Here is a 22993-nt window from a genome sequence, read left to right as displayed (position 1 = left end):
AAGTCGCATAATTCCTGAGCGTTCAGCAGCAAGTTGAACGTTAACGTTCGACTGCACGGTCCGTGTGCCGACGGCTGAAGCTCCTCACGTGACGAGAGCGAACTGCTGGTCCGCAGCACTGGGCCACTGAGCTCGCCGCAGCTCACAGCACTGGGTGGGCGGGGCCGCCTATCAGGTATACATCCCGCGCTGCGTACTAACCTCTGCCCCTCTAGGTGTGCTCTCGCCTGCTCTCACTGAGGGAATTCCTATGTACGTGGCGTGTTTTTTTGAGTAAGTACCGCTTGGAAATTTAAAGAAGACGTGCTAAGATATCTCAATAATTTTATTTTTACATGAAAGCCTGTACCTTAATCTACGCACTGACGCCATTACAGTCTGATTCTTCCTTGTTTTCGTTGTGTACTGAGCGTTTAAGATGCCTCCGATAATCGTGAGTCCCGCCGACTGTGAAGCACGGGCTGTTATAAGATTTCTTAGTGCTAAAAGGGTAAAAGCGATCGGTATTCATCGTGAGATCTGTGCAGTTTACGGAGAAAACATTATGAGTGATGGAATGGTAAGAAAGTGGGTGAGATCATTTAAAAGATGGCCGCACAATTGTGCATGATGAACAACGGAGTTAATGAAAGTTTGGTGCAGGAAGTGGACAATAAGGAGAGAGAAAACAGACGCTTTACGATTTTCTCCTTGCGGGATGACTTTCCTAATGTTTCTCGTAGTGTTCTGTATGACATTGTGACCGAGCACTTGAATTACCGAAAATTGTGCGCACGTTGGGTACCGAAAATGTTGACGGATGTGCACAAAACCAAACGTTTAGACAGTGCACTGACTTTTCTTGAGCAGTACCACAACGACGGTGATGATTTCTTAAGCCAAATTGTTACGGGCGATGAAACATGGGTGGCCTACTTCACACCAGAATCAAAGCAACAGTCCATGGAAGTTGAGCAAGGGCATCGTTTTGTTGCAAGACAATGCCCGTCCGCATGTGGCGAATCAGACCAAAGATTTCATCACATCTTTTCGATGGGGAACTCTAGATCATCCTCTGTGCAACCCCGATCTTGCGCCCAATGACTACCATCTGTTCTTGCACTTGAAGAAAGACCTGTGCGGTCAGCGTCTTCAAGAAGATGAGAAGTCAAAACAGTGGTGATGCAGAGGTTAATGAGCTAGGCGGTAAACTTCTATGAGGAGGGTATTCAAAAGCTGGTACAACGTTATGACAAGTGCCTCAATATTGACGGAAATTATGTAGAAAAATAGATTAAGGTACAGGCTTTCATGTAAAAATAAAATTGTTGAGATATCTTAGCACGTCTTTTTTTTAAATTTCGAAACGCTAGTTACTTAAAAAACACGTCTCGTACTGTGAAAATCGTTTAGCACGGAACTGATGGGGCCGAAATATTTTTCTTTCTTAAAAGACTTTCATTTTACACGATGCATGTGAAATAAATACTCAATAACATATTCGAAGCAATTTTTTGAAATGCTATTTGCTGCTAAAATATACACATTTACTTGCTAATACATCAGATTAGATACGCTTGATTACACTTTGAATATCGTCATTTTAAGCATTACGATGGATTGTATTCGTACAGATGTGTCAGACCTTATGTATCCAAATTAGATTTGGGCACATCCAGAACCGAATGCGAAAATCAACTGACAAATATAATGATAAGCGCTGTCACTGACAGTACTTGAAGCTGCCTAGAAGCAGCATTGTTTCTTCTGTTCGGTCAAACAAATAAAGAAAATTAAGAAAAAACCTCTGAGTGTTAATGCGACTGCATAAATTAGGTACGGTACCGAATATCTAATTTTTCTGAGAAGCGGATTATAGTCGTGTCAAACCATTTTGTTTCGTACTAAAGTAAAGCTGAGTATGGCATTACGCCGGGTCCACAGCACCATTTCATGTCAACAGATTATTCAAATAAAGCGTCTTCCTTTTTTAAACAATTGTCACTGCACTAAATTCAAAACATGACGACTTGGAATGCGATGAAACTACCAATATACAATAATCATCAACCGGTTTAGAGAGAACGTAAAACAAAACGCGGTGTGAAAAAAATATTTAGTAAATATTCCATTATTCATTTTCTCTGTTGTTGGAGTTGATATGAAGAAAGAGAAATACATCGACATTGACCGGGTCCAAAAGTGACCGTCGTGCACTTAGAATGAAACCTGCAGAACTCAAACTTGTCTCTAATGCAAAGCTGAATGGCTGTACGCCCAAAATTTTTCTGGCTATCTTCTGGAGACATTTGTCCGTTTACAATTCTGGTTGAAGCACGTATGTAGTTCATCTGTGGAAGTCTGAATAATTTTCCAGCATTGCAGGACTTCGCCAAAGATGCTCTTAGATTCTACCTGGACAGTATCACAAATACTTCACGTATATTTGGCTACTCTTCAGGTGAGAGAATACCTGAGATGACCGTCTTATGTGTGGCAGAATTTAGTTTTGTTTAGCAGACAGCGCTTCACGGGGCAGCGTCCTTTCGTGACTGGTCACTCCAAATCATTGATGTAGTAGCTAGTGGATTGTATGCTTTACCTCTCCCGTGACTTCACGCCTCTGAGATTCAGACATCATTTTCAGATGGCGAAATGGTGCCAACAGGAAATTACCTATTCGTGGTGCCGCTTCCTCTAGATAATTTTTCAGGCGGACTCGAGAGATTTATTTCAGAGGCTTCTCCGTCCTAAGGCTCTTCAGCGTTTCGGAGGGTCACTTTCAATGGCAACAGGAGATGCAGTGATGATATTTTTCAAATTTCATTTCTTTTGAAGTCTCCTTGAAGGAATGTAAGAAAAATCCTTACTTTATAACTCTTGGAAGAATTTAAGTGCTAATCTACGCCTGTTTAATATAAAAAGCCACAGCGTACATACCATCAGAACAGAAATCAGCTAGTCCATCAACGTGATGTCAGTTCCTTCTATTCTCTCTGTTTCTCATTTCTCAGGGAGCTTTTTACACAGTATAGAATACTGCCTTTTCACCGATTCAAGCATGGTCAATCTTGTGTTAAAGTATCGTTCGACTGCTCCATTGCTCTCTCCAGGCCATGAACAACGCCACTTTGCTTTGAAAATGTCACAAGTTCCTCCGTTGCAGTCAGAAAAAAATAAAGTTTTGGGCAGTTGGATAGCATATACCGCACATTAAACACATTTATTAGCATTCTGTTCAGCATGTGACAGGGAAAATTCAGTGCAGAATACCTATGAAGAACAGCGGCAATATTGGCATCTTGGTTAGTTGTGAAAGGTAAATTTTTGAGGCTCTTCTATCGTCTCAACAATTCCTTTATTATATTTTGAAGTGTCGTAGGCTCGTCTGGAAACCGTGTCATACGCAAGAAGTATGATCTGAGATCCCAATTAACAAAATAGGAAACTGTGCGTGTCAGGTGATGATCTCTCCTTGTGCTACGTGTCACGTATCTCTGATCGCCTGGAATTCACCTCCATTCACGTAATAAATTATTCAGGTACGATTTCCTTTCAAAGGATTTTCGGTTTTTGTGTGATGTGTCGTGAGACAGTTATGGGATGAGGCATAGTAGGTTTTGTGGACACTTTTCTATAAGTCTCTGCAGTATCGATTAATCTCTGAATGAGATCTGTAACTCCTTCACCCCCAGTAGGGTCTCCTGGACACAAAGTCACGCATTTGTCAGTAAATTTGCCCTGAGCAGATCTGGGAAGGGGTATTCGGTCAATGCATGACACTTGTGTGTTAGACACACGCGAATTCCAGGTGACTGTTTAGTGTGCAACACTCGACACAACAAAGTTAACACTGTTGCCATCACCGTCCACTGTAGGATTAAACACTGACCAAATTGAACTTTTGAGAGTTGGATCAAGCTCTATTATTCTGTACTCACCAACCGTTAGTTTTTGTTTTATACTGTGCGGTCTTAGGCGTCCTCTCAGGGTTCATGCGGCTCCCGCCGTCGGAGGTTCGAGTCCTCCCTTGGGCAGGGGTGTGTGTGTGTGTTGTCCTTAGCGTAAGTTAGTTTAATTTACATTAAGTAGTGTGTAAGTCTAGGGACCTATGACCTTAGCAGTTTGGTCCCATAGAAGCTTAACACAATTTTTTTTTGTTTTGTTTCTAGCTTTCTTAACATACTTTCCGTCCTTTTTAAACCTCTTGCTATTTACGGACTCATCTTCTACATAGGAAGAAAAACATAAAAGTCTGTTATACCATCACTTTTATTTACAAACAATACGAGAAAATATTTTCGCAAAACGATTTCCTAGAACTTATTAACGATTCGCGCCATATTTATTTGCCTCCATCGTAATACGATTGCTACTAATTGTGATGGAACAGCTGTCTCCATAGACGTCACAGTGTTGTTCAACTGCCACGATACTGGTTAAAAAATTAAAAAATTTAAACCCTTTGAATGAAAACGGACGAGGCGGTTAGTGTCATTACGGAAGGTAGCCGATGTGAGGAAAGACGGTAACGAACAAGGAAGCAGTATGTTATAAATTACAGAATGACAGTTTTTTATATAAAAGTTCGTATGCTTCTTCGTATTAAATTCCAAGATTTCAGACATAATACGCACGTTTGTGGGCAAGAAAAAGATCGCAATACGCGGGAAAAGGAAGGCAGTATATCTCTGGTAACGATCTAGGCTGCACGTGGTATAATGTAAATGTACAGGGCGAGTCACTAACTATTGCCACCTAGAATAACTACGAAAGAATGACGGTAGCTGAAAAGTTTGTGTGACAGATGTTGCATGGGACAACTGGAGACATAATATGACGTCCGTTTTTTGTTGCTGGGTGTGGTCGCGTCAGAGATATGAAGGTAAACTTTCTTTTTTCAAATTGGATGCTGTAGTTTGGTACTTATGTGCTGTTAGCGGCTATCGAGTCTAATCCAGTGATGTGTAACACAAAGGTCTTTGAAGGTCAACGAATGTCACTAAGGTGATATGAACGTCTATTTACAGAAAGTGTTCAAAGTGATGACCATTGGTATCGCCGGCCGCTGTGACCGAGCGGTTCTAGGCGCTTCAGTCCGGGACCGCGCTGCTGCTACGGTCGCAGGTTCGAATCCTGCTTCGGGCATGGATGTGTGTGATGTTCTTAGGTTAGTTAAGTTTAAGTAGTTTTAAGTCTTGGGGCTGATGGCCTCAGATGTGAAGTCCCATAGTGCTTAGAGCCATTTGAACCAATTTTGAACCATTGGTATCAACGCAGTGCAATCATCTTATCATGTATTGAGTGGTATTCCTTATTATTTCGACACTTATCGAAGCACATGCTCTGGCAACTCTCTCTCGTATATCGTGCAAATAGTAAATATTCGCCGAATACGGCGTATCCAACTAACGTGCCATTGACATGTAAACGCCGTTCGACGGTTTCGCAATACAACATAACAGGAACAAAAAGACTAGTATCGTCGAATCAAGCGAATGTGAATGAGGTATTCCTTCGTAGAACAAGTCGACATCGTTCTTATTTGCGGAGAATGCCAACGAAATTCAGTAAGAGCTAGAGACTTATACGCTGAAAGATATCCTCAACGTACTCTACACGTCGTACATTTAAATATTTGTATGACAAATTGAGACCAACTGGGATCTTTAACGCCTCGGAAACATATCCGGCAAAGGAAAAATACTAACAGGGAACCGAAAACTGGTACTCTTGCCACAGTGATTCTAGATCCCTGTGTTAGTTCGAGTCAAATCGCAAGGGAACCTGGCATGAGCCAGAGTAGTGTTGTTCGTGTTCTGCATCGCCATAAATATCATCCTTACCATATCAGTCTCCAACAAGAATTAACTGGTACGGATTGTGTGCGTCACATTGAATTCTGCCGATGGGCTCAACTTCAGATTCAGAGGGATGACGAGGCTACATTCACGAGCCATGGAAATGTTATTTTGCACAACATGCATTATTGGGCAACTGAAAATCCATGTTGGCTGCTGCAAGAAGCAAACCAAAAGCCGTGGTCGGTGAATATATGGTGTGGGATTCTGGAGGACAGAATTATGGACCCTAATTTCGTTGAAGGAAATCTTAATGGTAGGAAGTACAACACATTCCTGCAAGAAACATTAGGTCTGTTATTGGAAGAAATACCTTTAGGAACAAGGAACAGAATGTGGTATCAACTGATGGGTGTCTGGTACATTTTTCGGTGATGGCTAGAAATGAGTTACAGTGTCAGTTCCCAAATCTTTGGATTGGAAGCGGAGGAGATGTGTCGTGGCCGGCTCGTTCGCCAGACTTGACACCTCTGGATATTTTCTTGTGGGGATTCGTAGAAGACATCGTTTATAAAGACGCTCCAACTACACCTTAAGATATGCGATATCAGAGCATGTCCTTCGATAAGCCCTGACACGATAAAGAATAGCACTCAGTACATGATAAAATTGCAGCACTGCATTGATACCAATGGTCATCACTTCGAACACCTTCTGTAAATGGACATTCATACCACCTTTGCGACTTTCGTTGACCTTCAAAGACCTTGCTACTACACATCACTGGATTCGTCTCGACAGCCGCTATGAGAAGAGAAATACCTATCTATGACATGCCATTTAGAAAAAACGAAGCTGTCCTTCATATCTCTGAAGCGACCCCACCTAGCAACAAAAACCAGCGTCATATTATGACCCCCGTTGTCCCTATACAACTCTGTCCCGCAAACTTTTCAGTTCCTATCATACTTTCGGAGTTATTCTTGGTGACAATACTTAGTGACTCAACCTGTATATGGCAGAGAAATAGCCTCAGAAGATAACTAAAATCGAGAGAAGAGAGGGAAATTATTACTATATGACTGTGTAAATCGAAGCAATGCAGATACATCTAATGAAATTAGTAACAGTCCTTTGCTGTGGTAGGAAGATAAGTGAGCACGCATAAGGATATTTTTGTCGATGTTTCGAGGCAGAGTCGCTAATAAAAATAATTTCCTTTGACAAATACTAACACAGATCTTATAAAGACTCTCTCAATTCACAAATAGAGTCAAAATAATATCTTTAACTCTCTGTCTCCAGTTATGAATTCCTCGATGTTATTTGCCTCTATTTTCTTTAACAAAGGATTTTTTAACGTTCGTCGACTCGTCCTCCTTTAAGAATGGCTAACTTTTACTATTGAATTGTCCTCAAATTACCTTTTCCTCATATTCCATACGATATTTCGTATGTTGCAAGTTTGATTGTGTCTTAATACTCCTTATGTGCTTAGTTCTACCATTTTTTTCTTTTGCTGTAAAGAATACAGCATTGGAGAAATGATCGTTACTAATGGCTTATGTACCTATGGAACCAAACCTACAAATTTCGCCAACGCAAGAAAATATTTGCTGGTGTACAATTACAAGCACCAACGACAGGGAAGAAGACAACTGGCTTTTTTTTCAAATGTATGTATGAGGCTACATTACGATTTTTTACAACCGACTTCGTCATATTCCAGCTTCAGACATTACAAACGTATGTCTGGAGCAGCCTGGCCCGCGCAGTGACGTCACAGTCTACGCTTCGTCCGACGGCCTATTGTCCAGCGCGGAGCAGTGCTGTTTCAGCCCGTAGGCCGGGCCGATTTTAAGGGCTAAGAGGGCAACGCCGGCCCGCAGCACTCCGGTCACAAACTGGTGACCTAGCACGGCACGTTCGATCACGTCACTGACTCATTTCGTCCGAGACTGCTGAAGCCCAGGTGCGGAGCTGTGCAACGCCCGCCCATGAGACGCACCGCTTTGCAAGACTCTGCTGAAGGGTGCATGAGGAAGATCGGTCAAATGAGGTTTTGTGAGCCCCTCTCTGGTGCGCAGACTTGTGAGGCCTTGCTTTGTCATGGAGAAGGAGAAGTTAGTTTGCACTTTTTTGGCAACGAACACACTGAAGTCGTTTCTCTAATTGTTCTGGGGGGTAGCACAGTTGTGTGCGGCCGACACGCAGGAGATCTGACAGGTTTGCGCGGCTCTGTAGCTACGATGACAAACGCCTCTCCCAACGACTTACCGTGCGTTTGCTCACTGCCAGGTCCCCGTAGACATTGTGTAAGCTACTATGAATATCTGTCTGTGATGCTCTCGTGTTCCACCAATAGAATTGCAGTGACAGCTCTGCGCTTGGAAAACAACTCTGTTGCATACTCCATTTTGAAGGTAACGTATAGCGCCGCCACCTATTAGAACTTCATGAAACACTAGGGGCTGAAGCGGGAATATTCCACTAGATCCCACAACAAATTTCGCATTTTTTCAACCAAAATTGACCGAGAAAAATAATGTGTTGCATTACTTATTGAACGCCCATCGTGTTCATGGTACAGCGTCTAGTCACTGCCTTGATTTGCTGTTTCGTTTCGGTCGTGACGACATCGATCATTTCATCCGTTATAACAAACCAGCGCTCCCAGTTAGTACTGTTCTGCTTAAAATGTTGTAACAATTGCTGAGCAATTCGTATTCTCGTTTTCCTGTGGGCAGTATTAATAAATAAGACATTAAAGTTGAGTAAAGCGTTCTCACAAATACTTCTTCAAGTAAAATGAATTGCATTTTTTGTGCCCTATTGTCATAGCAGTTTTGCACATTTTATCTATATTTTCATCTGTGATTCCGGTTTCTGGACGTCCTTCACATGGATCCATCATCAAGTGATATAAAATGTCTTCAGCATTCAGCCATTCATCCCGTAACTGTTCAAATTGATGAAGCAGTCTCGTTATAAATCTTCACTAATATTATATATACCTTCGGTGTAAATACACAGTTCTAAAAAAAATGTAGGCAAGATGCAATACGCCAATTATTTTTGTTTGACTAAAACACATCAGGAATACTTTAAAATAGTTGTAAGCAGTTTGGCACTTGATTTACGTTAATGCGCTAGACGTGGCAAGATGAATCAAAATTTCTCTGATACCGGTGCCATATCTGTGGAGAACCAAGAACTTTTCACCTGGCTCTTGTAATACAGGAAATATTACTTCATCTGGTGAAATACACAGCAATAGTGAAGACAGATGGTAAAGCAGAATATGAAATACGTAACAAATAAGACGATTTTTTTCATAATTAAGATTCTTTATGATCATGCCGTTCTCGGTGACGTAAAATGCATTAGTGTGATCTGGATATCCTGTACGTGCCATTAAATGTAGAGGATACAGTCATTCCTTGTATCTTTTCCTTGCTTTAACACATTATTTTACACAAGTTCAATTTTCTGAATCACGTTAATGAGAACTGTTGATTTGTTAACGTACAGAAGGATCTGAAAATTCTTTATTTTAAGTTTCTTAGGCCGTTTGTAAATGCTCGATAAGAGTGCGATAGTGTATTTCGGCCTATGTCTTATATGGTAACAGTACAATTCTACGCTCTGTCATACATGCAACTCAGCGAAATCCCTTAGGCTCTTGCCGTTAATAAATCGCAAATATGTTTTTCTGATTCATTCAAAATGCCATGCATATTACATCCATTCTGCTTTTAGCAACATAAATATATCCGGAATTTCATGCCCAACTGCCGTGTGATGAAGTAACAAATTATTCACCACTAAAAATCACATATTACTGAAACTGTTTTTACACTGTTTCTAGATTAATGAAAATACTTGAATTAACTTCTAAGTAATGAGATGTACTTCATTTCATGGCTATAACTGAGTCGAACTTACATTGCATCTAATCTTTAAATATTGCAGAGAAGGAGTGATTTATGGAATCAAAATTTTAATGCAAAAATCAACTTCTTTATAGCACTAAATCAAGTGGCGAAGGAAGACATTAAAAATACGTTTGGTAGAACTGACGGGGTTAAAAAATGAAACCTTTGTTAGTAGAATCCACATCGATACCATTCAGGTACGACAAAAGTTATAGAAGATGGTTTTGAGTTGATATAAAAGCTTAAAACACGCTCCCGATCCTGCTGCAATGTTCAGCGGCACACTTTATCAGCTGTTTTCATTCAAGAGGTGGATTAGATAGAGAATTTTTTTTCAGAATTCAATATCTCACTGTATGTTGCAGAACAAGGGTCTGATTTTAAGGACACCTTTTACCTGTATCGTAGTGTTTATCTCGTCGTGAGGGTTTTGCTGTTTCCAAGAGTTCTCATGTTTCCCTTGTTTAACTTGTGGCTTTAACTTCATGGCCGGAGGCCTTTCCTATCACCTCAGTCGTTAGTTAACCCTTTCACTCACAAAACCATAATTTTTTCACAAAATAGATCATTATCATCATAGTAATTGGCGATTACAAGACGAAAGTGGCGAAAGATAACGATTAAATTATTTTAAGGAGGCGGTTTGACTTTGGAATGAAATTTTAAAATGTTTCACATAATTAAGCCTTGTTATCACAGAAAGCAACGAATACAGGGAAAATATGTCAATAGTAAAGAATCCTTTGTTTTCAAGGTATGGTTTTACTTTGGAACCAGTGGAACACACAGTTTTCAACCACCCGTCATTTCGTGAGATATATTTGAAAGCAATTTCGCATTTTTCCTAGACACAGTCTCGTATCTCGAAACTTCCATGAACTTGAAATGCCTAAAACACATTTTAGCCTTAAAATAACAATTTAACAATTTTTGGATCTTTTTCCTCTTATTTGTACTGTAAAACCACATTTCTTTCGAAATTTCGTGATTCTAGTTGCTGATGGATGAGTTTGCGATTATCAAAATGTATGAGGTAAATTGCCACATCTTTTCATTGGATTGACTTAGAATTTTTTACGATTTTTTACAGGGTCAAGGGGCCCTACACCTTAATATATGAGATAAGTTTCAACTTGATACGTCTGTCACTTCCTAACAAAAAGGGTTCCTAACAGTCTGACAGACAGACGAACGACGAAGTAATCAAATAAAGATTTAGTTTTACCGGTTGACGTAAGGCACCCTTAAGCTTAATGAAATGGTGGTTTCAGACAAAAGCCATTGGTACTCAGAGAGTTAAACTAAGGGAAGGGATTCGTATGTACCACCTCTCTTTGAAAGATGTAAATTCTGAGCTGTGTGTTATACAGTGAGACCTAAAAGTCGCGCACAAGATAACAAATGTGTCTGCAGATAGGAGCTGTATTACAGTCGTTCCATGAGCCACCGCAAGATAGCACCACAGGTATTACCGACAACACTCTACGATGATAACAGCGGGTTCTAATTAAAGCGCTTGTTAAAATATCGTTTTCCCAGCAGCAGCTACTTGTAGTTTTCATTGTTGGATAGTCATTCGGAAGCGCGTGCTGTAGAGGCATTTCATAGGGAATATCCAGATACTGCAGTGAAAAAAGTCAACAATGACGAGATCAATTTCACTTTTCCTGCAAAGCAGATTAGAAACAAGAGAATCTGGAGGAAGTCCATTTCGACGGATGCCAGAGAGGCCCAGGTGATGGACGTGAGGCTACGTTCGCCTTCAAAAAGTTTGAAATTAGCTGTCAAATCTCAGATTTCGTGGGGTAGCGCTCAGAAGCCAATACAGACGTTACATTTTCGTGCATATCATGTTCATAGTGGCTAGGAATTGAACGCACCGGATAAAGAAAAATATCTTTTCTGATTTGTTGCCATCCACGGAGTCGCAGTACGGACCTCATTTTCTATACTGATGAGGTCCGGTTTCATCGTAGTGGATACGTGAACAGTCGGAATACAAAAATTCGATGAACCGAAAACCCACATGCAGTGGCGGATTTAAAAATTTTGCGCTGTGGACTGTTTCCGTACTCTGCTATTCGTTGTTCTGAAGGACGCGTCAGCGGTCTAGTTGCACTCAATCAAAATGTAATATGGTTCCTGAACTGTACTTGGCGTACAGCAGCAGATAAAACAAACTTAAAATTGCACTGTGTTAACACATTCTTCTGTCGAAAGACAACAGAAACAAACACAAGGAAAATAACTTTTCTTTTATGGTCTAAAAATTCAGCAGAACGTGTAGGAGGCAATGGATTTTTGTTATATATTCACATTTAATATGTTCTTTTACACGAAACCGTTGAAAATGAAAATAAAAAAGTTGTGTTACGATCTACAAATTGAAGAAAACGTGTCATACATTAGAAATTAATACGTTATTTTACAGAGATGCGTTCAAAATTAAAATTAAACTCTCGTTTTACAGATAAAAAGCACGTTCGGTATTAATAAGTGAATCTATAGAAAGCGTAAGAAATGAAAAAGAAATAGAGATTTTGGTGCACGAACTAATAACTACATACAGACGAACAAACACAGAACTGGATTTACTATTACACAATTTTACAGACTAGTGTGAAAAAATCAAATTTGTTTTAAAATATAATAGTTAACATGTAAAGCATTAGGGTCTGTGTAGCTAGATGCTGCATAATGAATGTACACAATACCCTTTATCCATGTAAGGGCTGAAAATTTTTGTACTGTAGTTACTGCTTTCACCATAGCTCTTTCTAAAGGTATTAGCAAAACTTTTAAGTATTTATCTACAGAACTGAACTACGTTACTTAGTAATACTTTTTCATATGAGCGTACTCTCCGATAACGTATATTTCCGCGATTACTATACATTTCAGCAGACGCCAAGAATACGCATCAGTTGTAATATACTACAGTATCAGTATGACTTTACTGTAGAGCGCCGAGCGACCTGGGTCATTCATGTACTGATTAGCATTATCGGGCGCCTTCGCTCACGTCTGCACGTAAACGAGGTTTGGTTCCGCTTTCTGCCATTGGCAATTGTAAAATAAACTGGTAATACATAGTTTGTAAATCCAAAGAATGTGCTCTAAATTGTAATAAAAATCACATTATAATCTTATGTTTTTAAAACTAATGTGAATAAATAAACAAACTCACCAGTCAGCAAAGTTTTGCGTCTGGCTTTGACGGCAGAAAACTCGTTGATCATACCTTCATAGTTCAGTCGGGTATCAGTTAGGAGGTCGGCTTCGATGTGAAGAACGGACAAGGCGTTCAATCTCTCCTCAGACAACGTAGAACGTAGGCACTATTTCAGTCTTCTAAGAGCCGAAAACGAGCGTTCTGCTGAACGATTTGTAAGTGCCATACATAGAAATATTCTAAGAGCAATGTCAACATTCGGAAACACGGACTGTAACCTTTCTTTTCGTAAAAAGTTCTTCCAAACTCTCATAATCAATACTGTTTCTAGTCTACTGAGTTGATTCAATTAAGCTGAAGCCTCATTTAGCACAAGTAGTTTTTCAAACGTATTATTGGCAATATGTGCGAGGGTGTTGATAACGCCCTCCCAGTTTTCATACAGACTTACACGCGATTCGTCTCTTGCTGACCAACGCGTTTTTGACAAACTTCTTACTGTTTTGCTTCCTGGTTTCATGAAAGAAAGAAGTTTATCCCAGCACTGGGTAGATGCAGAGAAAAAATTATAAAAGTTTTGCACTACAATGAAAATGAACATGCTTCCCGACAACAGCTTGCAGCAGTAGTGCCGACTAAACTGAAAGAATGTAGTGCACAAGGCACATAATGCGCTTTCGGATTTCGTTCTTTAATGCGTGTCTGCAAACTAGTGTAGGTTCCTGACATATTGCTTGCGTTATCATATGACTGGCCTGCATAGTCAGTAATATCAATGAAATTTGTCGACAGGACTTTTCGTACGGCCTCAGCGAAGTTTTCGGACTTGTGTCCCGGGTTTGGTAAAAACAGAAGTAAACGCTCAACAGGTTCACTATTCTTGTTCACATATCTTAATATGAAATATAATTGATCAATATGTGAAAAGTCTGCACTAGAATCTACTATTATAGAGAAATATTTGGCCTGTTTTATTTCACTTTTTATTCGTTCAGAAAGAAGCTCTATTATTTCATCACAGATTGCTGAAGAAAGATAATTTCTATGCCCTACCCTGGATTTCCATATCGTTCAATGTGCTCTGCGAGGAAAGGATCAAATTCGGCTGTAAGAACAAGAGACACCATAAATTGTTCATTATGTAATGAATGGAATCTTTCAACTTGTCCACGTAGGGTAAGTCCACGACTTGCTAGCTTCTTCACTACTGCAAACATCCTTTTCAACACGCTGCGCCTGTACATCTACATGGTTATTCTGCAATTCACACTTAAGTGCCTGGCAAAGGGTTCATCGAACCATTTTCATACTACTTCTCTACCATTCCACTCTCGAATGGCACCTGGGAAAAAGGAACATCTAAATCTTTCCGTTCGAGCTCTGATTTCTCTTATTTTGTTATGATGGTCATTTTTCCCTACGTAGGTGGGCGTCAACAAAATATTTTCGCATTCGGAAGAGAAAGTTGATGATTGAAATTTCGTAAATAGATCTCTCAACAAAGAAGACGGTTCTAGGCGCTGCAGTCTGGAACCGAGCGACCACTACGGTCTCAGGTTCGAATCCTGCCTCGGGCATGGATGTGTATGATGTCCTTAGGTTAGTTAGGTTTAAGTAGTTCTAAGTTCTAGGGGACTGATGACCTCAGACGTTAAGTCCCATAGCATTCAGAGCCATTTGAACCATTTGAACAGTGACTGCCACCGCAACTCGCGTATCGTATTAGTGACACTCTCACCCCTATTGCATTTCTTCTGTCTCAACATATGACTCGAAATGGTTATCTATTGTTCCAAGTGACTTTTTTCTTGTTAAGATTAATAACTCAGAATTTTTGTGTTCAAGTGAATTCTCATGATGAGAAAAAATATTAGAAATATTTTTCCAATCTGCAATACCATTAGGGGCAGTCACGGCCTTACCTCCAAACAATTTACATGGTGCACAAAAAACAGAACCCGTGCTACAGAAGTATACTAGAAAATCATGCAAAGTTGATTCACCATTTAAAGCTTTATGTTAAAATACTTTTTTATTCGAATATCTGGGTTTATCGCCTATTTATCTTCTTGAGTTAGAAAAATCACCGTTACAATTTCGGTTAATGCCATATTGTAAGAGAATGTCAATTGTTGATTCATTGACACACCATTTTGCAGGATCATCACTAACGAGGTTGTAATGTCTGACTCGACACTTAGTTTTTCGTGAAACTCGAAATCAGGAATAATTTGCTTTTCTTCATTTTTAACTTTTGTTTCGTCTGTATTGACATAAATATCATTCGTACTACTTGAACTGGAAGTCGAACCTGCTATGAAAGAACGACAATACAGAGTAATTTAATTTCATTGAAGTCTGTTTATCTGTTGTCAGTGAACAGTAGAAGCACACCTGCCGGCCGGCTGGAATTCGTCTCGTAAAGAAAACGGGACAGTCTCTCTTTTGGCTTCTGTTTCCCGCGTCGCCGGAATTTTAGCTGTTGTGAATATGTTCTGTATATTCTTGACACTGTCTTTCTAATTTAAAAAGCAAATAATTTTTGCAATTTCTTGCAGTGAGGTGTGCTGGATCGGCTCTTATCCCACTTATTCTTATAATATTTTAGCGGCTTCTGTGTCCAGTGAAGACAGACTACAAAGTTTAAGTAGTCTTGTTGGCAGTTGATGTGGTGTGTTGTGGTTTGTGTGAACACTGCTGTTATGTCTACACGCAAATGCACCTTTTGTTGCAACATAAAATAAAATAACCTTTCCTCGAAGAAAAAAAGCTTCGTTAAGAAGTTAAATATAAAATTTGCAGTGCCACGTACTATTCGATTGCACTGAGTGGGGACTCTGACATCGTGCAGGCCACAGCACGATAAATGAGACAAACGGAAGTTGGTTTCTCCTTTTTTCGCCAAAAAAAGTAACTAAGTAAATAAATAAAATTTTTAAACTGTTGTGAAGTTTATTTCACACATTATTAGATATTCTCCTTATGCTATTTTCGTGCAAACATGCGTTTAAAAACGTAAAACATTCCCAGTATCAAAAAGTTTTGTTAAATGGGTAACATTAAATTAAAGCTCAGATATTTATGACCACAGGTTTTTCACATTAATTACAGTAATGGAAGGTTGACTGGATACTTCCCCGTAATTTCTACAAAAAATTTAAGTAGAGTCGGGTTTCACATATTGGGGCCCACACTTAATATAGTATTTAAGAAACTGTTGAATAGTTTATCACAGCTTTTTAGGGGTCTATGTATTTTCACGGGAACAATATGTTAGGATTAAGTAGAAACCGACAACATTCTAGGAATAATACCGTTTCAAACATTGTGTAGTATATTGCCGTCTGACAACTTACTTCAAAATATTTTGAACAGTCATGAACATGATACTAAACAGAAACCCAATGTTAAATTTCCATTCAGTCACCAAGTAAAGTATGTATATTTCCAAGCTTTTGTTGTCGAATTTCGTACTTAAGGCTTATTTAAACTAGCAAGTTGTTTAACAGTATTAAAAATTTTTGTCGTTTGTAAGCGCAGTTGTTTTAAAACATCCCGGGAACCACACTCAGGTTGGCGTCTATACCAGACCAGTGATCGTAATTCTACCGGACATCTTGCAGCGGTATTGTTCCTACACTGCATTTAAGCCCGTTGGGCTGGAAATAAAAGAATTCATTACACGGACGATAGTAGTTTGTGGTAGCATAAGGAGAAGGTACGTAAAAAAATTCGCGCACTCGATACCGATTTGGATCTGAGAATGCATGTCAATAGTGTTTTATCTTACTAGTCACTTCCCGTTAGTCCTCTCTTTCCTTTCCCATGAATGACAGTGTGATTGTTTTGGTTGTAGAAAAGATAGAACTAACCAGAGATGATTAGAGGGTGGTGGAAGAGAACTCTGTGGACAAGATTGAGCAAAGAGGTTTGCAGAGGGTTTCAGAACGTATCGACTTTTTAGAGGGTTTCAGGAAGCTCCGTCAGTAGGAGACTTCTTCCCCCCAAGTGGTGCAGCTTGGAAGATGTTGGTCCCGGGGTGCAACATTTTACGCACTGTACAGTTGTAGGGCACAATGTGCAGATGTTTCCACATCGGGTGTACCGGTATGGTAGGATACTTATATGAAAATGAGCTATATTATCATGGATCAGGCTCGAAACGTGTTAGTTAAAGTCAAAGTAGAGAGAGAGAGAGAGAGAGAGAGAGAAATGTTTGTGGGTTTTTTTTTTCATTTAGGTGATTGTAATAGTCTAGCCACGACAGTTAGTGTGATGCTGGCTCCCACCGAGGCAACATTTATGTTTGGAAACCAATAATTAAAAGTCTTCAGTCAAGCGAGCGGATAAAATGATTCAGTTATATGTACCGCTTCATAAATTTCATTTGGTTTTAATGATCCGTTCTTTGTGTGACAGTGATGAGTGCACTTCGAGCTTAATGTACAAAGGAGTCTAGGGCTACAAAATTTAAAAGTTTTATGGGCTGTCACCAACCGCTAATAATTGTTTCGTATATGTTTGAAGATTAATCAGAGTAGTTTAAAGGGATCAGTTTCACCATTTCTTGGGTTTTCTTTGTGACTCCGATATGAATAACCGTTTGGAACCCTGTTGGTAATGGAGACTGACCTTGAGAAATCGCCTTATCTGTGTAAGAGCATTTGTTGTAATTGGAACTCTTATTGGATCGGATGTAGACAGTCTTGTGATAATTTTACATTATCGTTTTGTGAATATGTATTTTTCTTATTTTTTTTGGACTTGCTTTGGAATCACGGCTTTCACGCAAACATTGGAAGCCAGTTCGCACTGAGCCATAGTCACTAGTGTGTGTTGTTTATTAATGTTCAGTCACTCCTAACAAAAACAGCAGCCAAGTGAGTGTATTTTTATTGATTAATGATGATTAGTTACCTTGTTTTCTTTGTGGGTGGCGGTACCAAATGGTCTGCCACGTGTGGGCACGTATACTTTGTGCACTGTACAGGGATTCAGGATGCAGTACTAGTTCAGTGAATATCAGAATCATTACAGCTTGGCTATGCAATCATTACTATGTGGTGAATTGCGCCTGAATTTTGAGTAATTGAATTTCTTAAGTTTCAAGACTGTGATGGTAGCTCATTTCAGTTAGCTATATTTAGCATAAACTATGAGTGTCATCGTAGAGCCAATTCGTGTTTGAATAATTTCTATAAAGTGATTATTAAGCTTATATTTCATTAAGTTCCTTGTTAATGCAATGAAGAGCAGTTTTCTATTGACTGATGCCTTCCTTAACCCCTCAAGAAGAACGATAGCTCTCGAGTGCCGATACTTTGTTATGAGATCTCATAGTCAGAACCGCACTCTGCTGATCGATGCTTAGTCTTTCAACTGCAGCGATATTCAGCTTGCAGTGGTTAACATAGAGAATATGTAGCAAGCCAGTGAGAACTGTGTGTTGCGAGATGAGAAAGTTTGCGTTATATGAAACCCTCCTGCTACCTAATAGTATTACATCTTATATTACCCGTAGGACACCAATACCAATCCCAACTGGTAATTATTACATCTATCCTTGCAGATATAACAATCGCAATGAGAAGGGGAGATGAAATTATAATATGACTGTCAACTTGAGAAATGTATTCTGTACAGCAACATCTCCGTGTTGCTCTTGATATGATGGAAACCTTCATTTCTTCCCAAACAGAGTAAATTCCCAATAGCCGATTGTATCTGATTCAAAGGATCCTTTATTGTATGATTATATGACAGCGGAACAAACACTGGTAGCAGTCACTTCTGTAAAATATCTGGGAGTATGCGTGCGGAACGATTTGAAGTGGAACGATCATATAAAATTGATTGTTGGTAAGGCGGGTACCAGGTTGAGATTCATTGGGAGAGTCCTTAGAAAATGTAGTCCATCAACAAAGGAGGTGGGTTACAAAACACTCGTTCGACCTATACTTGAGTATTGCTCATCAGTGTGGGATCCGTACCAGATCGGGTTGACGGAGGAGATAGAAAAGATCCAAAGAAGAGCGGCGCGTTTCGTCACAGGGTTATTTGGTAACCGTGATAGCGTTACGGAGATGTTTAACAAACTCAAGTGGCAGACTCTGCAAGAGAGGAGCTCTGCATCGCGGTGTAGCTTGCTCGCCAGGTTTCGAGAGGGTGCGTTTCTGGATGAGGTATCGAATATATTACTTCCCCCTACTTATACCTCCCGAGGAGATCACGAATGTAAAATTAGAGAGATTAGAGCGCGCACGGAGGCTTTCAGACAGTCGTTCTTCCCGCGAACCATACGCGACTGGAACAGGAAAGGGAGGTAATGACAGTGGCACGTAAAGTGCCCTCCGCCACACACCGTTGGGTGGCTTGCGGAGTATAAATGTAGATGTAGAAGTGAGTAATTAAACACCTGAAGTAATTTAATTTCAGAATAATAAAGAATCATGAGTTGAGGAATAAATGTTTATGGGCGAAAGCAAATCTCTATCCCCTCCCCCTAACTGAATGTGTTGGCTGATGACATTGTCAGTGGGTGTTACCCATTGTACATTATTTCAATTAATCCGAGTGAGGAAAGTTAATTAATATTAATTATTTAATTAATTGGGGTATAACGTAAAAGATAACCCATTTTCACTAGCCTTAGCAAGCAGTAAGAGGTAGCTTCAAGGTATAACCATCAAAACTATTAATAAATAAGACAGCCAAGTACCAATAACTCTCAGACTCGACAATAGCAAATGATAACATCAGACAAGTAGTAGTGAATTTGCAACTATATACGGATTAAAACACTTTTACTACAGGATTTCTTCGTCTTTGTTCTCCAGATATCTCTCTAGGCCTGGGGTGAATGAACGCTCCTTCTGTGGACAGAATTATTTAGAAATTCATTATAGTTTATGAAGGAAGTCAAATGAAATGAATTTTCTTGACACAGTGCGATATTTGAAGATTGTTACATTATCATTCACGGCTACATCAAAGTGATTTCTTATTTTGTTGCAGGCATGCGTTTCGGGTTGATGCAGGTAAAGACGGCGATAGTACATCTGCTGTCAATATTTGACATTCTGCCCGTCGGAGACAAGCAGTCGAAGCTACGCATGGCTCCAAACACCGTAGCGCTGACACCAGTCGGCGGAATCCACCTGAGGTTGGAGCGGTGGCAAGTCCCTGCGTGCTGAAGATCTCCAGCTGCTGTGAGCAGTTCTGCAGGAACGTCTCCACACCCATTGTTTACATGAAAAGCGGATCCAATATTAGCTCTTCCCTGTAATGGAATATAAACGCTATTTTATTAATTAGACTGTGATGTTTGAGATAGTGGACAGTGACAGTGACTGATACTGCTGGTCTCACAACAGATATCATCGCTTTTCCTGTATTGTGCAGAGTGTTTGTGAACACTGATATCACTCTAAAGTTTGATATTTATTTCTCTATAGAAAGTTTGTCTAGCAATGCCTATCGCTTACTTACCATGTTCCTTCTGCATGTCAGGGAGAAGCGTTCAAGTTCTTTCCGCACTTGAAACCTAGTGTATTTTCATACCTGATGTCTCTTCAGTCTGTTGGTTGGAACATATACATGGTTGGTTTTTTTCCTGCTGTGTACCGCTGTAAACATTGACACTGCCTGTGTTGTGGCCTTGACCACGTTGTGCGTCTACAGCTGATTGATATGAACGTCAAGAAAATCGCTACAATTGTTATTATAGGTGCATTTAATAAACCACGGGTGGTTTCAGTCTATACGAACATGCCTAACGAACCTACCGTTCAACAAGATACAGATCTGGTTGAAATATACTAAAACATGCACATAATGCATGATATGTAACTATCACAGCAAAATATTTACCAATAGTCTTCATAAATAGTACTCAGAAAGTGACAGAAATATGCCAGTGTTATGGTTTAAATAGCTTTATGGCTAAGTAAAACTTTGAAAGGCACACAGAGGAAGACAAGTACAGCATTTTACTTCGTTAACTGTTCTTGGTACAAGAACAGCCAGCAGCAGAGTCCATGCAGGATATGGTGGCCAATGCGCAGTGAGCAATTTTCATCCAAGGCGCTGGGCAATTTCATTCATTTGTTCAGAACGAGAAGCCGACACTGCCTGCTTTCGGCCGGACTGCTACACGCCGCGATTACAGAGTCGAGGCTCACGACGACATGCCCATCATTTCGTTAATGGCCATAGTCATTGTGATATTTGCATTTAAGTCAGACACTGAGTGAAATTCGGAGGAGTTTGCAATGAAAAATAGAAGTCGGTATGATTCTGCGTTTGGTGCATAGTATTACACAAAATGGTGCTGCGTTCTTCCTTGAGCTAGCATATTGAATTTTTCTGTAGACTTGGGTGGAGATCTCTTTCTGTCACCAACCTCAAAAATAAAAAATAAAAAAAATTTGACAATGATAAAGTCAGAAAGAAATATCCAGAACAATCAAGATACTTCATAAACTGTTTGAGATACGGAAGTTGCATGCAGACAAGAGAGTTTGCTGGGGTTGTTTGGGTAGGACACCAAACAGCGAGGTCATCGGTCTCATCAGATTAGGGAAGGAAGTCGGCCGCGCCCTTTCAAAGCAACCATCCCGGCACTTGCCTGGAGCGATTTAGGGAAATCACGGAAAGCCTAAATCAGGAAGGCTGGACGCGGGATTGAATCGTCGTCCTCCCGAATGCGAGTCCAGTGTGCTAACCACTGCGCCACCTAGCTCGGTGAGAAAAGAGTATTTTGCCATATGGTTACTATTCAAAATTTGATTATCTACCATGTTATTCCATACTTTTTCTGTAAAAGAATGTAATTTTGAAGGGTCATCGATAGCTCGTGGAACGAAAAATGCTGTGGGTTTTAGAGCTGTATAAGTGAAGACATTAAACGTTTATTTTTGATCTGAGGATGTGCTTTCTCATAACCTATTGACCTCACTTTTCCCTCATTCCCCCCTACGTAAAAAATTTAGTAAACCATGATTTTGGAACTCTCTCGCAATTGCGTCTGCACAACATGTTAGTTGGGTGGCATAGTGTACACTCTGCTGTGTTTTGGTTAAAGGAGCAAACTTTAAAATGTTAACAAGAGAAATGGAGGTTTTACTCAAAATTTGCCGCTAATGACGCTTTCTGAAACTTGCAAATGTTAAACAAACCATGATGAAATATATCAATGCTTTTCTTTTTTTTCGCATTTTCAGCGGAATCCTTTCTAAGTAACTAACCAAACTAGAGGTAGCAGTACATCTTTTTGAATGGTAATGAGGTAAGTATGGGCCTGAAGAATGAGAGCACAGGCTTCGGTTTAGAGGGGCACTCACGAGGTAGCGATGTGGTATAGGGCGCCTTGACACGGTTCACGCGGCTCCCCACATCGGAGGTTCGACTCCTCCCTCGGGTATGTGTGTGATATTTGTCCATAAATCACTTTACAAAACTTAGTTACACATGAAAATAAAACTTCTTTAGTGCACTCTTTACTTTGCATTGATGACACATGTACGATGACTTAATTCCATAGACGGCGCGCAAAGAAGACTTTAAATGTGTGGCCTACCGCCGACGCACCGTATTGTGCAGCCGTTGTAACTGGGGACGGTAATCTGACTTTGCCCAAAACTCCACTGTTATTGTCCGCCCGAGATATTTCGCTCGGCGCGTGTTGTTGGCACGCTGAAGGTGCACGAACTGCTTCGCTTGCGTTGCATAACGTTAAAGTTATTGATGGATGTAATGGTAATTAAAAGAAGAGATGCAATGAGGTAGAGACAAACTTTCATTTATTAACATTTGTTTGAAAAAAAAAAAAAAAAAAGATAGAGAGAGAGGGAAGCACACACCACGAAGGAATTATATGAATGGGGCAGAAATTGGTAGATGTGATATACACGTAGAGACAAACAATCGAACCCGGGCCCTCAAGATTGACAGTCTGTCGCGCTGGCCACTCAGCTACCGGGGGCGGGCAGCTATGAGGTGTAATAAAGATTCTATTTCCAATCGTTTCTCAGACGCCTGATTTTTCTTATACAACCGAGGGGGCTGAGGGAAGTGGTTCACTGGCCTATTTGCACTATCGACGAAAA

General features: G+C 40.0%; 1 protein-coding gene across 1 annotated transcript in view; it reads left to right on the top strand.

Annotated features, from left to right (window-relative positions):
* The window catches only part of LOC126484240 (cytochrome P450 6k1-like), a 47833-nt gene extending 26027 nt beyond the window's left edge, over window positions 1-21806 (top strand). Inside the window, exon 4 of the mRNA XM_050107654.1 lies at window positions 19902-21806. Within this exon, the coding sequence (XP_049963611.1) occupies window positions 19902-20080 (179 nt within the window). The 3' untranslated portion in view covers window positions 20081-21806. The remainder of the gene's footprint in view (window positions 1-19901) is intronic.
* The last annotated feature ends 1187 nt before the right edge of the window (window positions 21807-22993 follow it).

The sequence above is a fragment of the Schistocerca serialis genome, chromosome 6, assembly GCF_023864345.2.
Source record: "Schistocerca serialis cubense isolate TAMUIC-IGC-003099 chromosome 6, iqSchSeri2.2, whole genome shotgun sequence".
Lineage (NCBI taxonomy): Eukaryota > Metazoa > Arthropoda > Insecta > Orthoptera > Acrididae > Schistocerca > Schistocerca serialis.
Note: the sequence above shows the minus strand (reverse complement) of the source record. Positions and strands in the feature narration are given on the sequence as shown.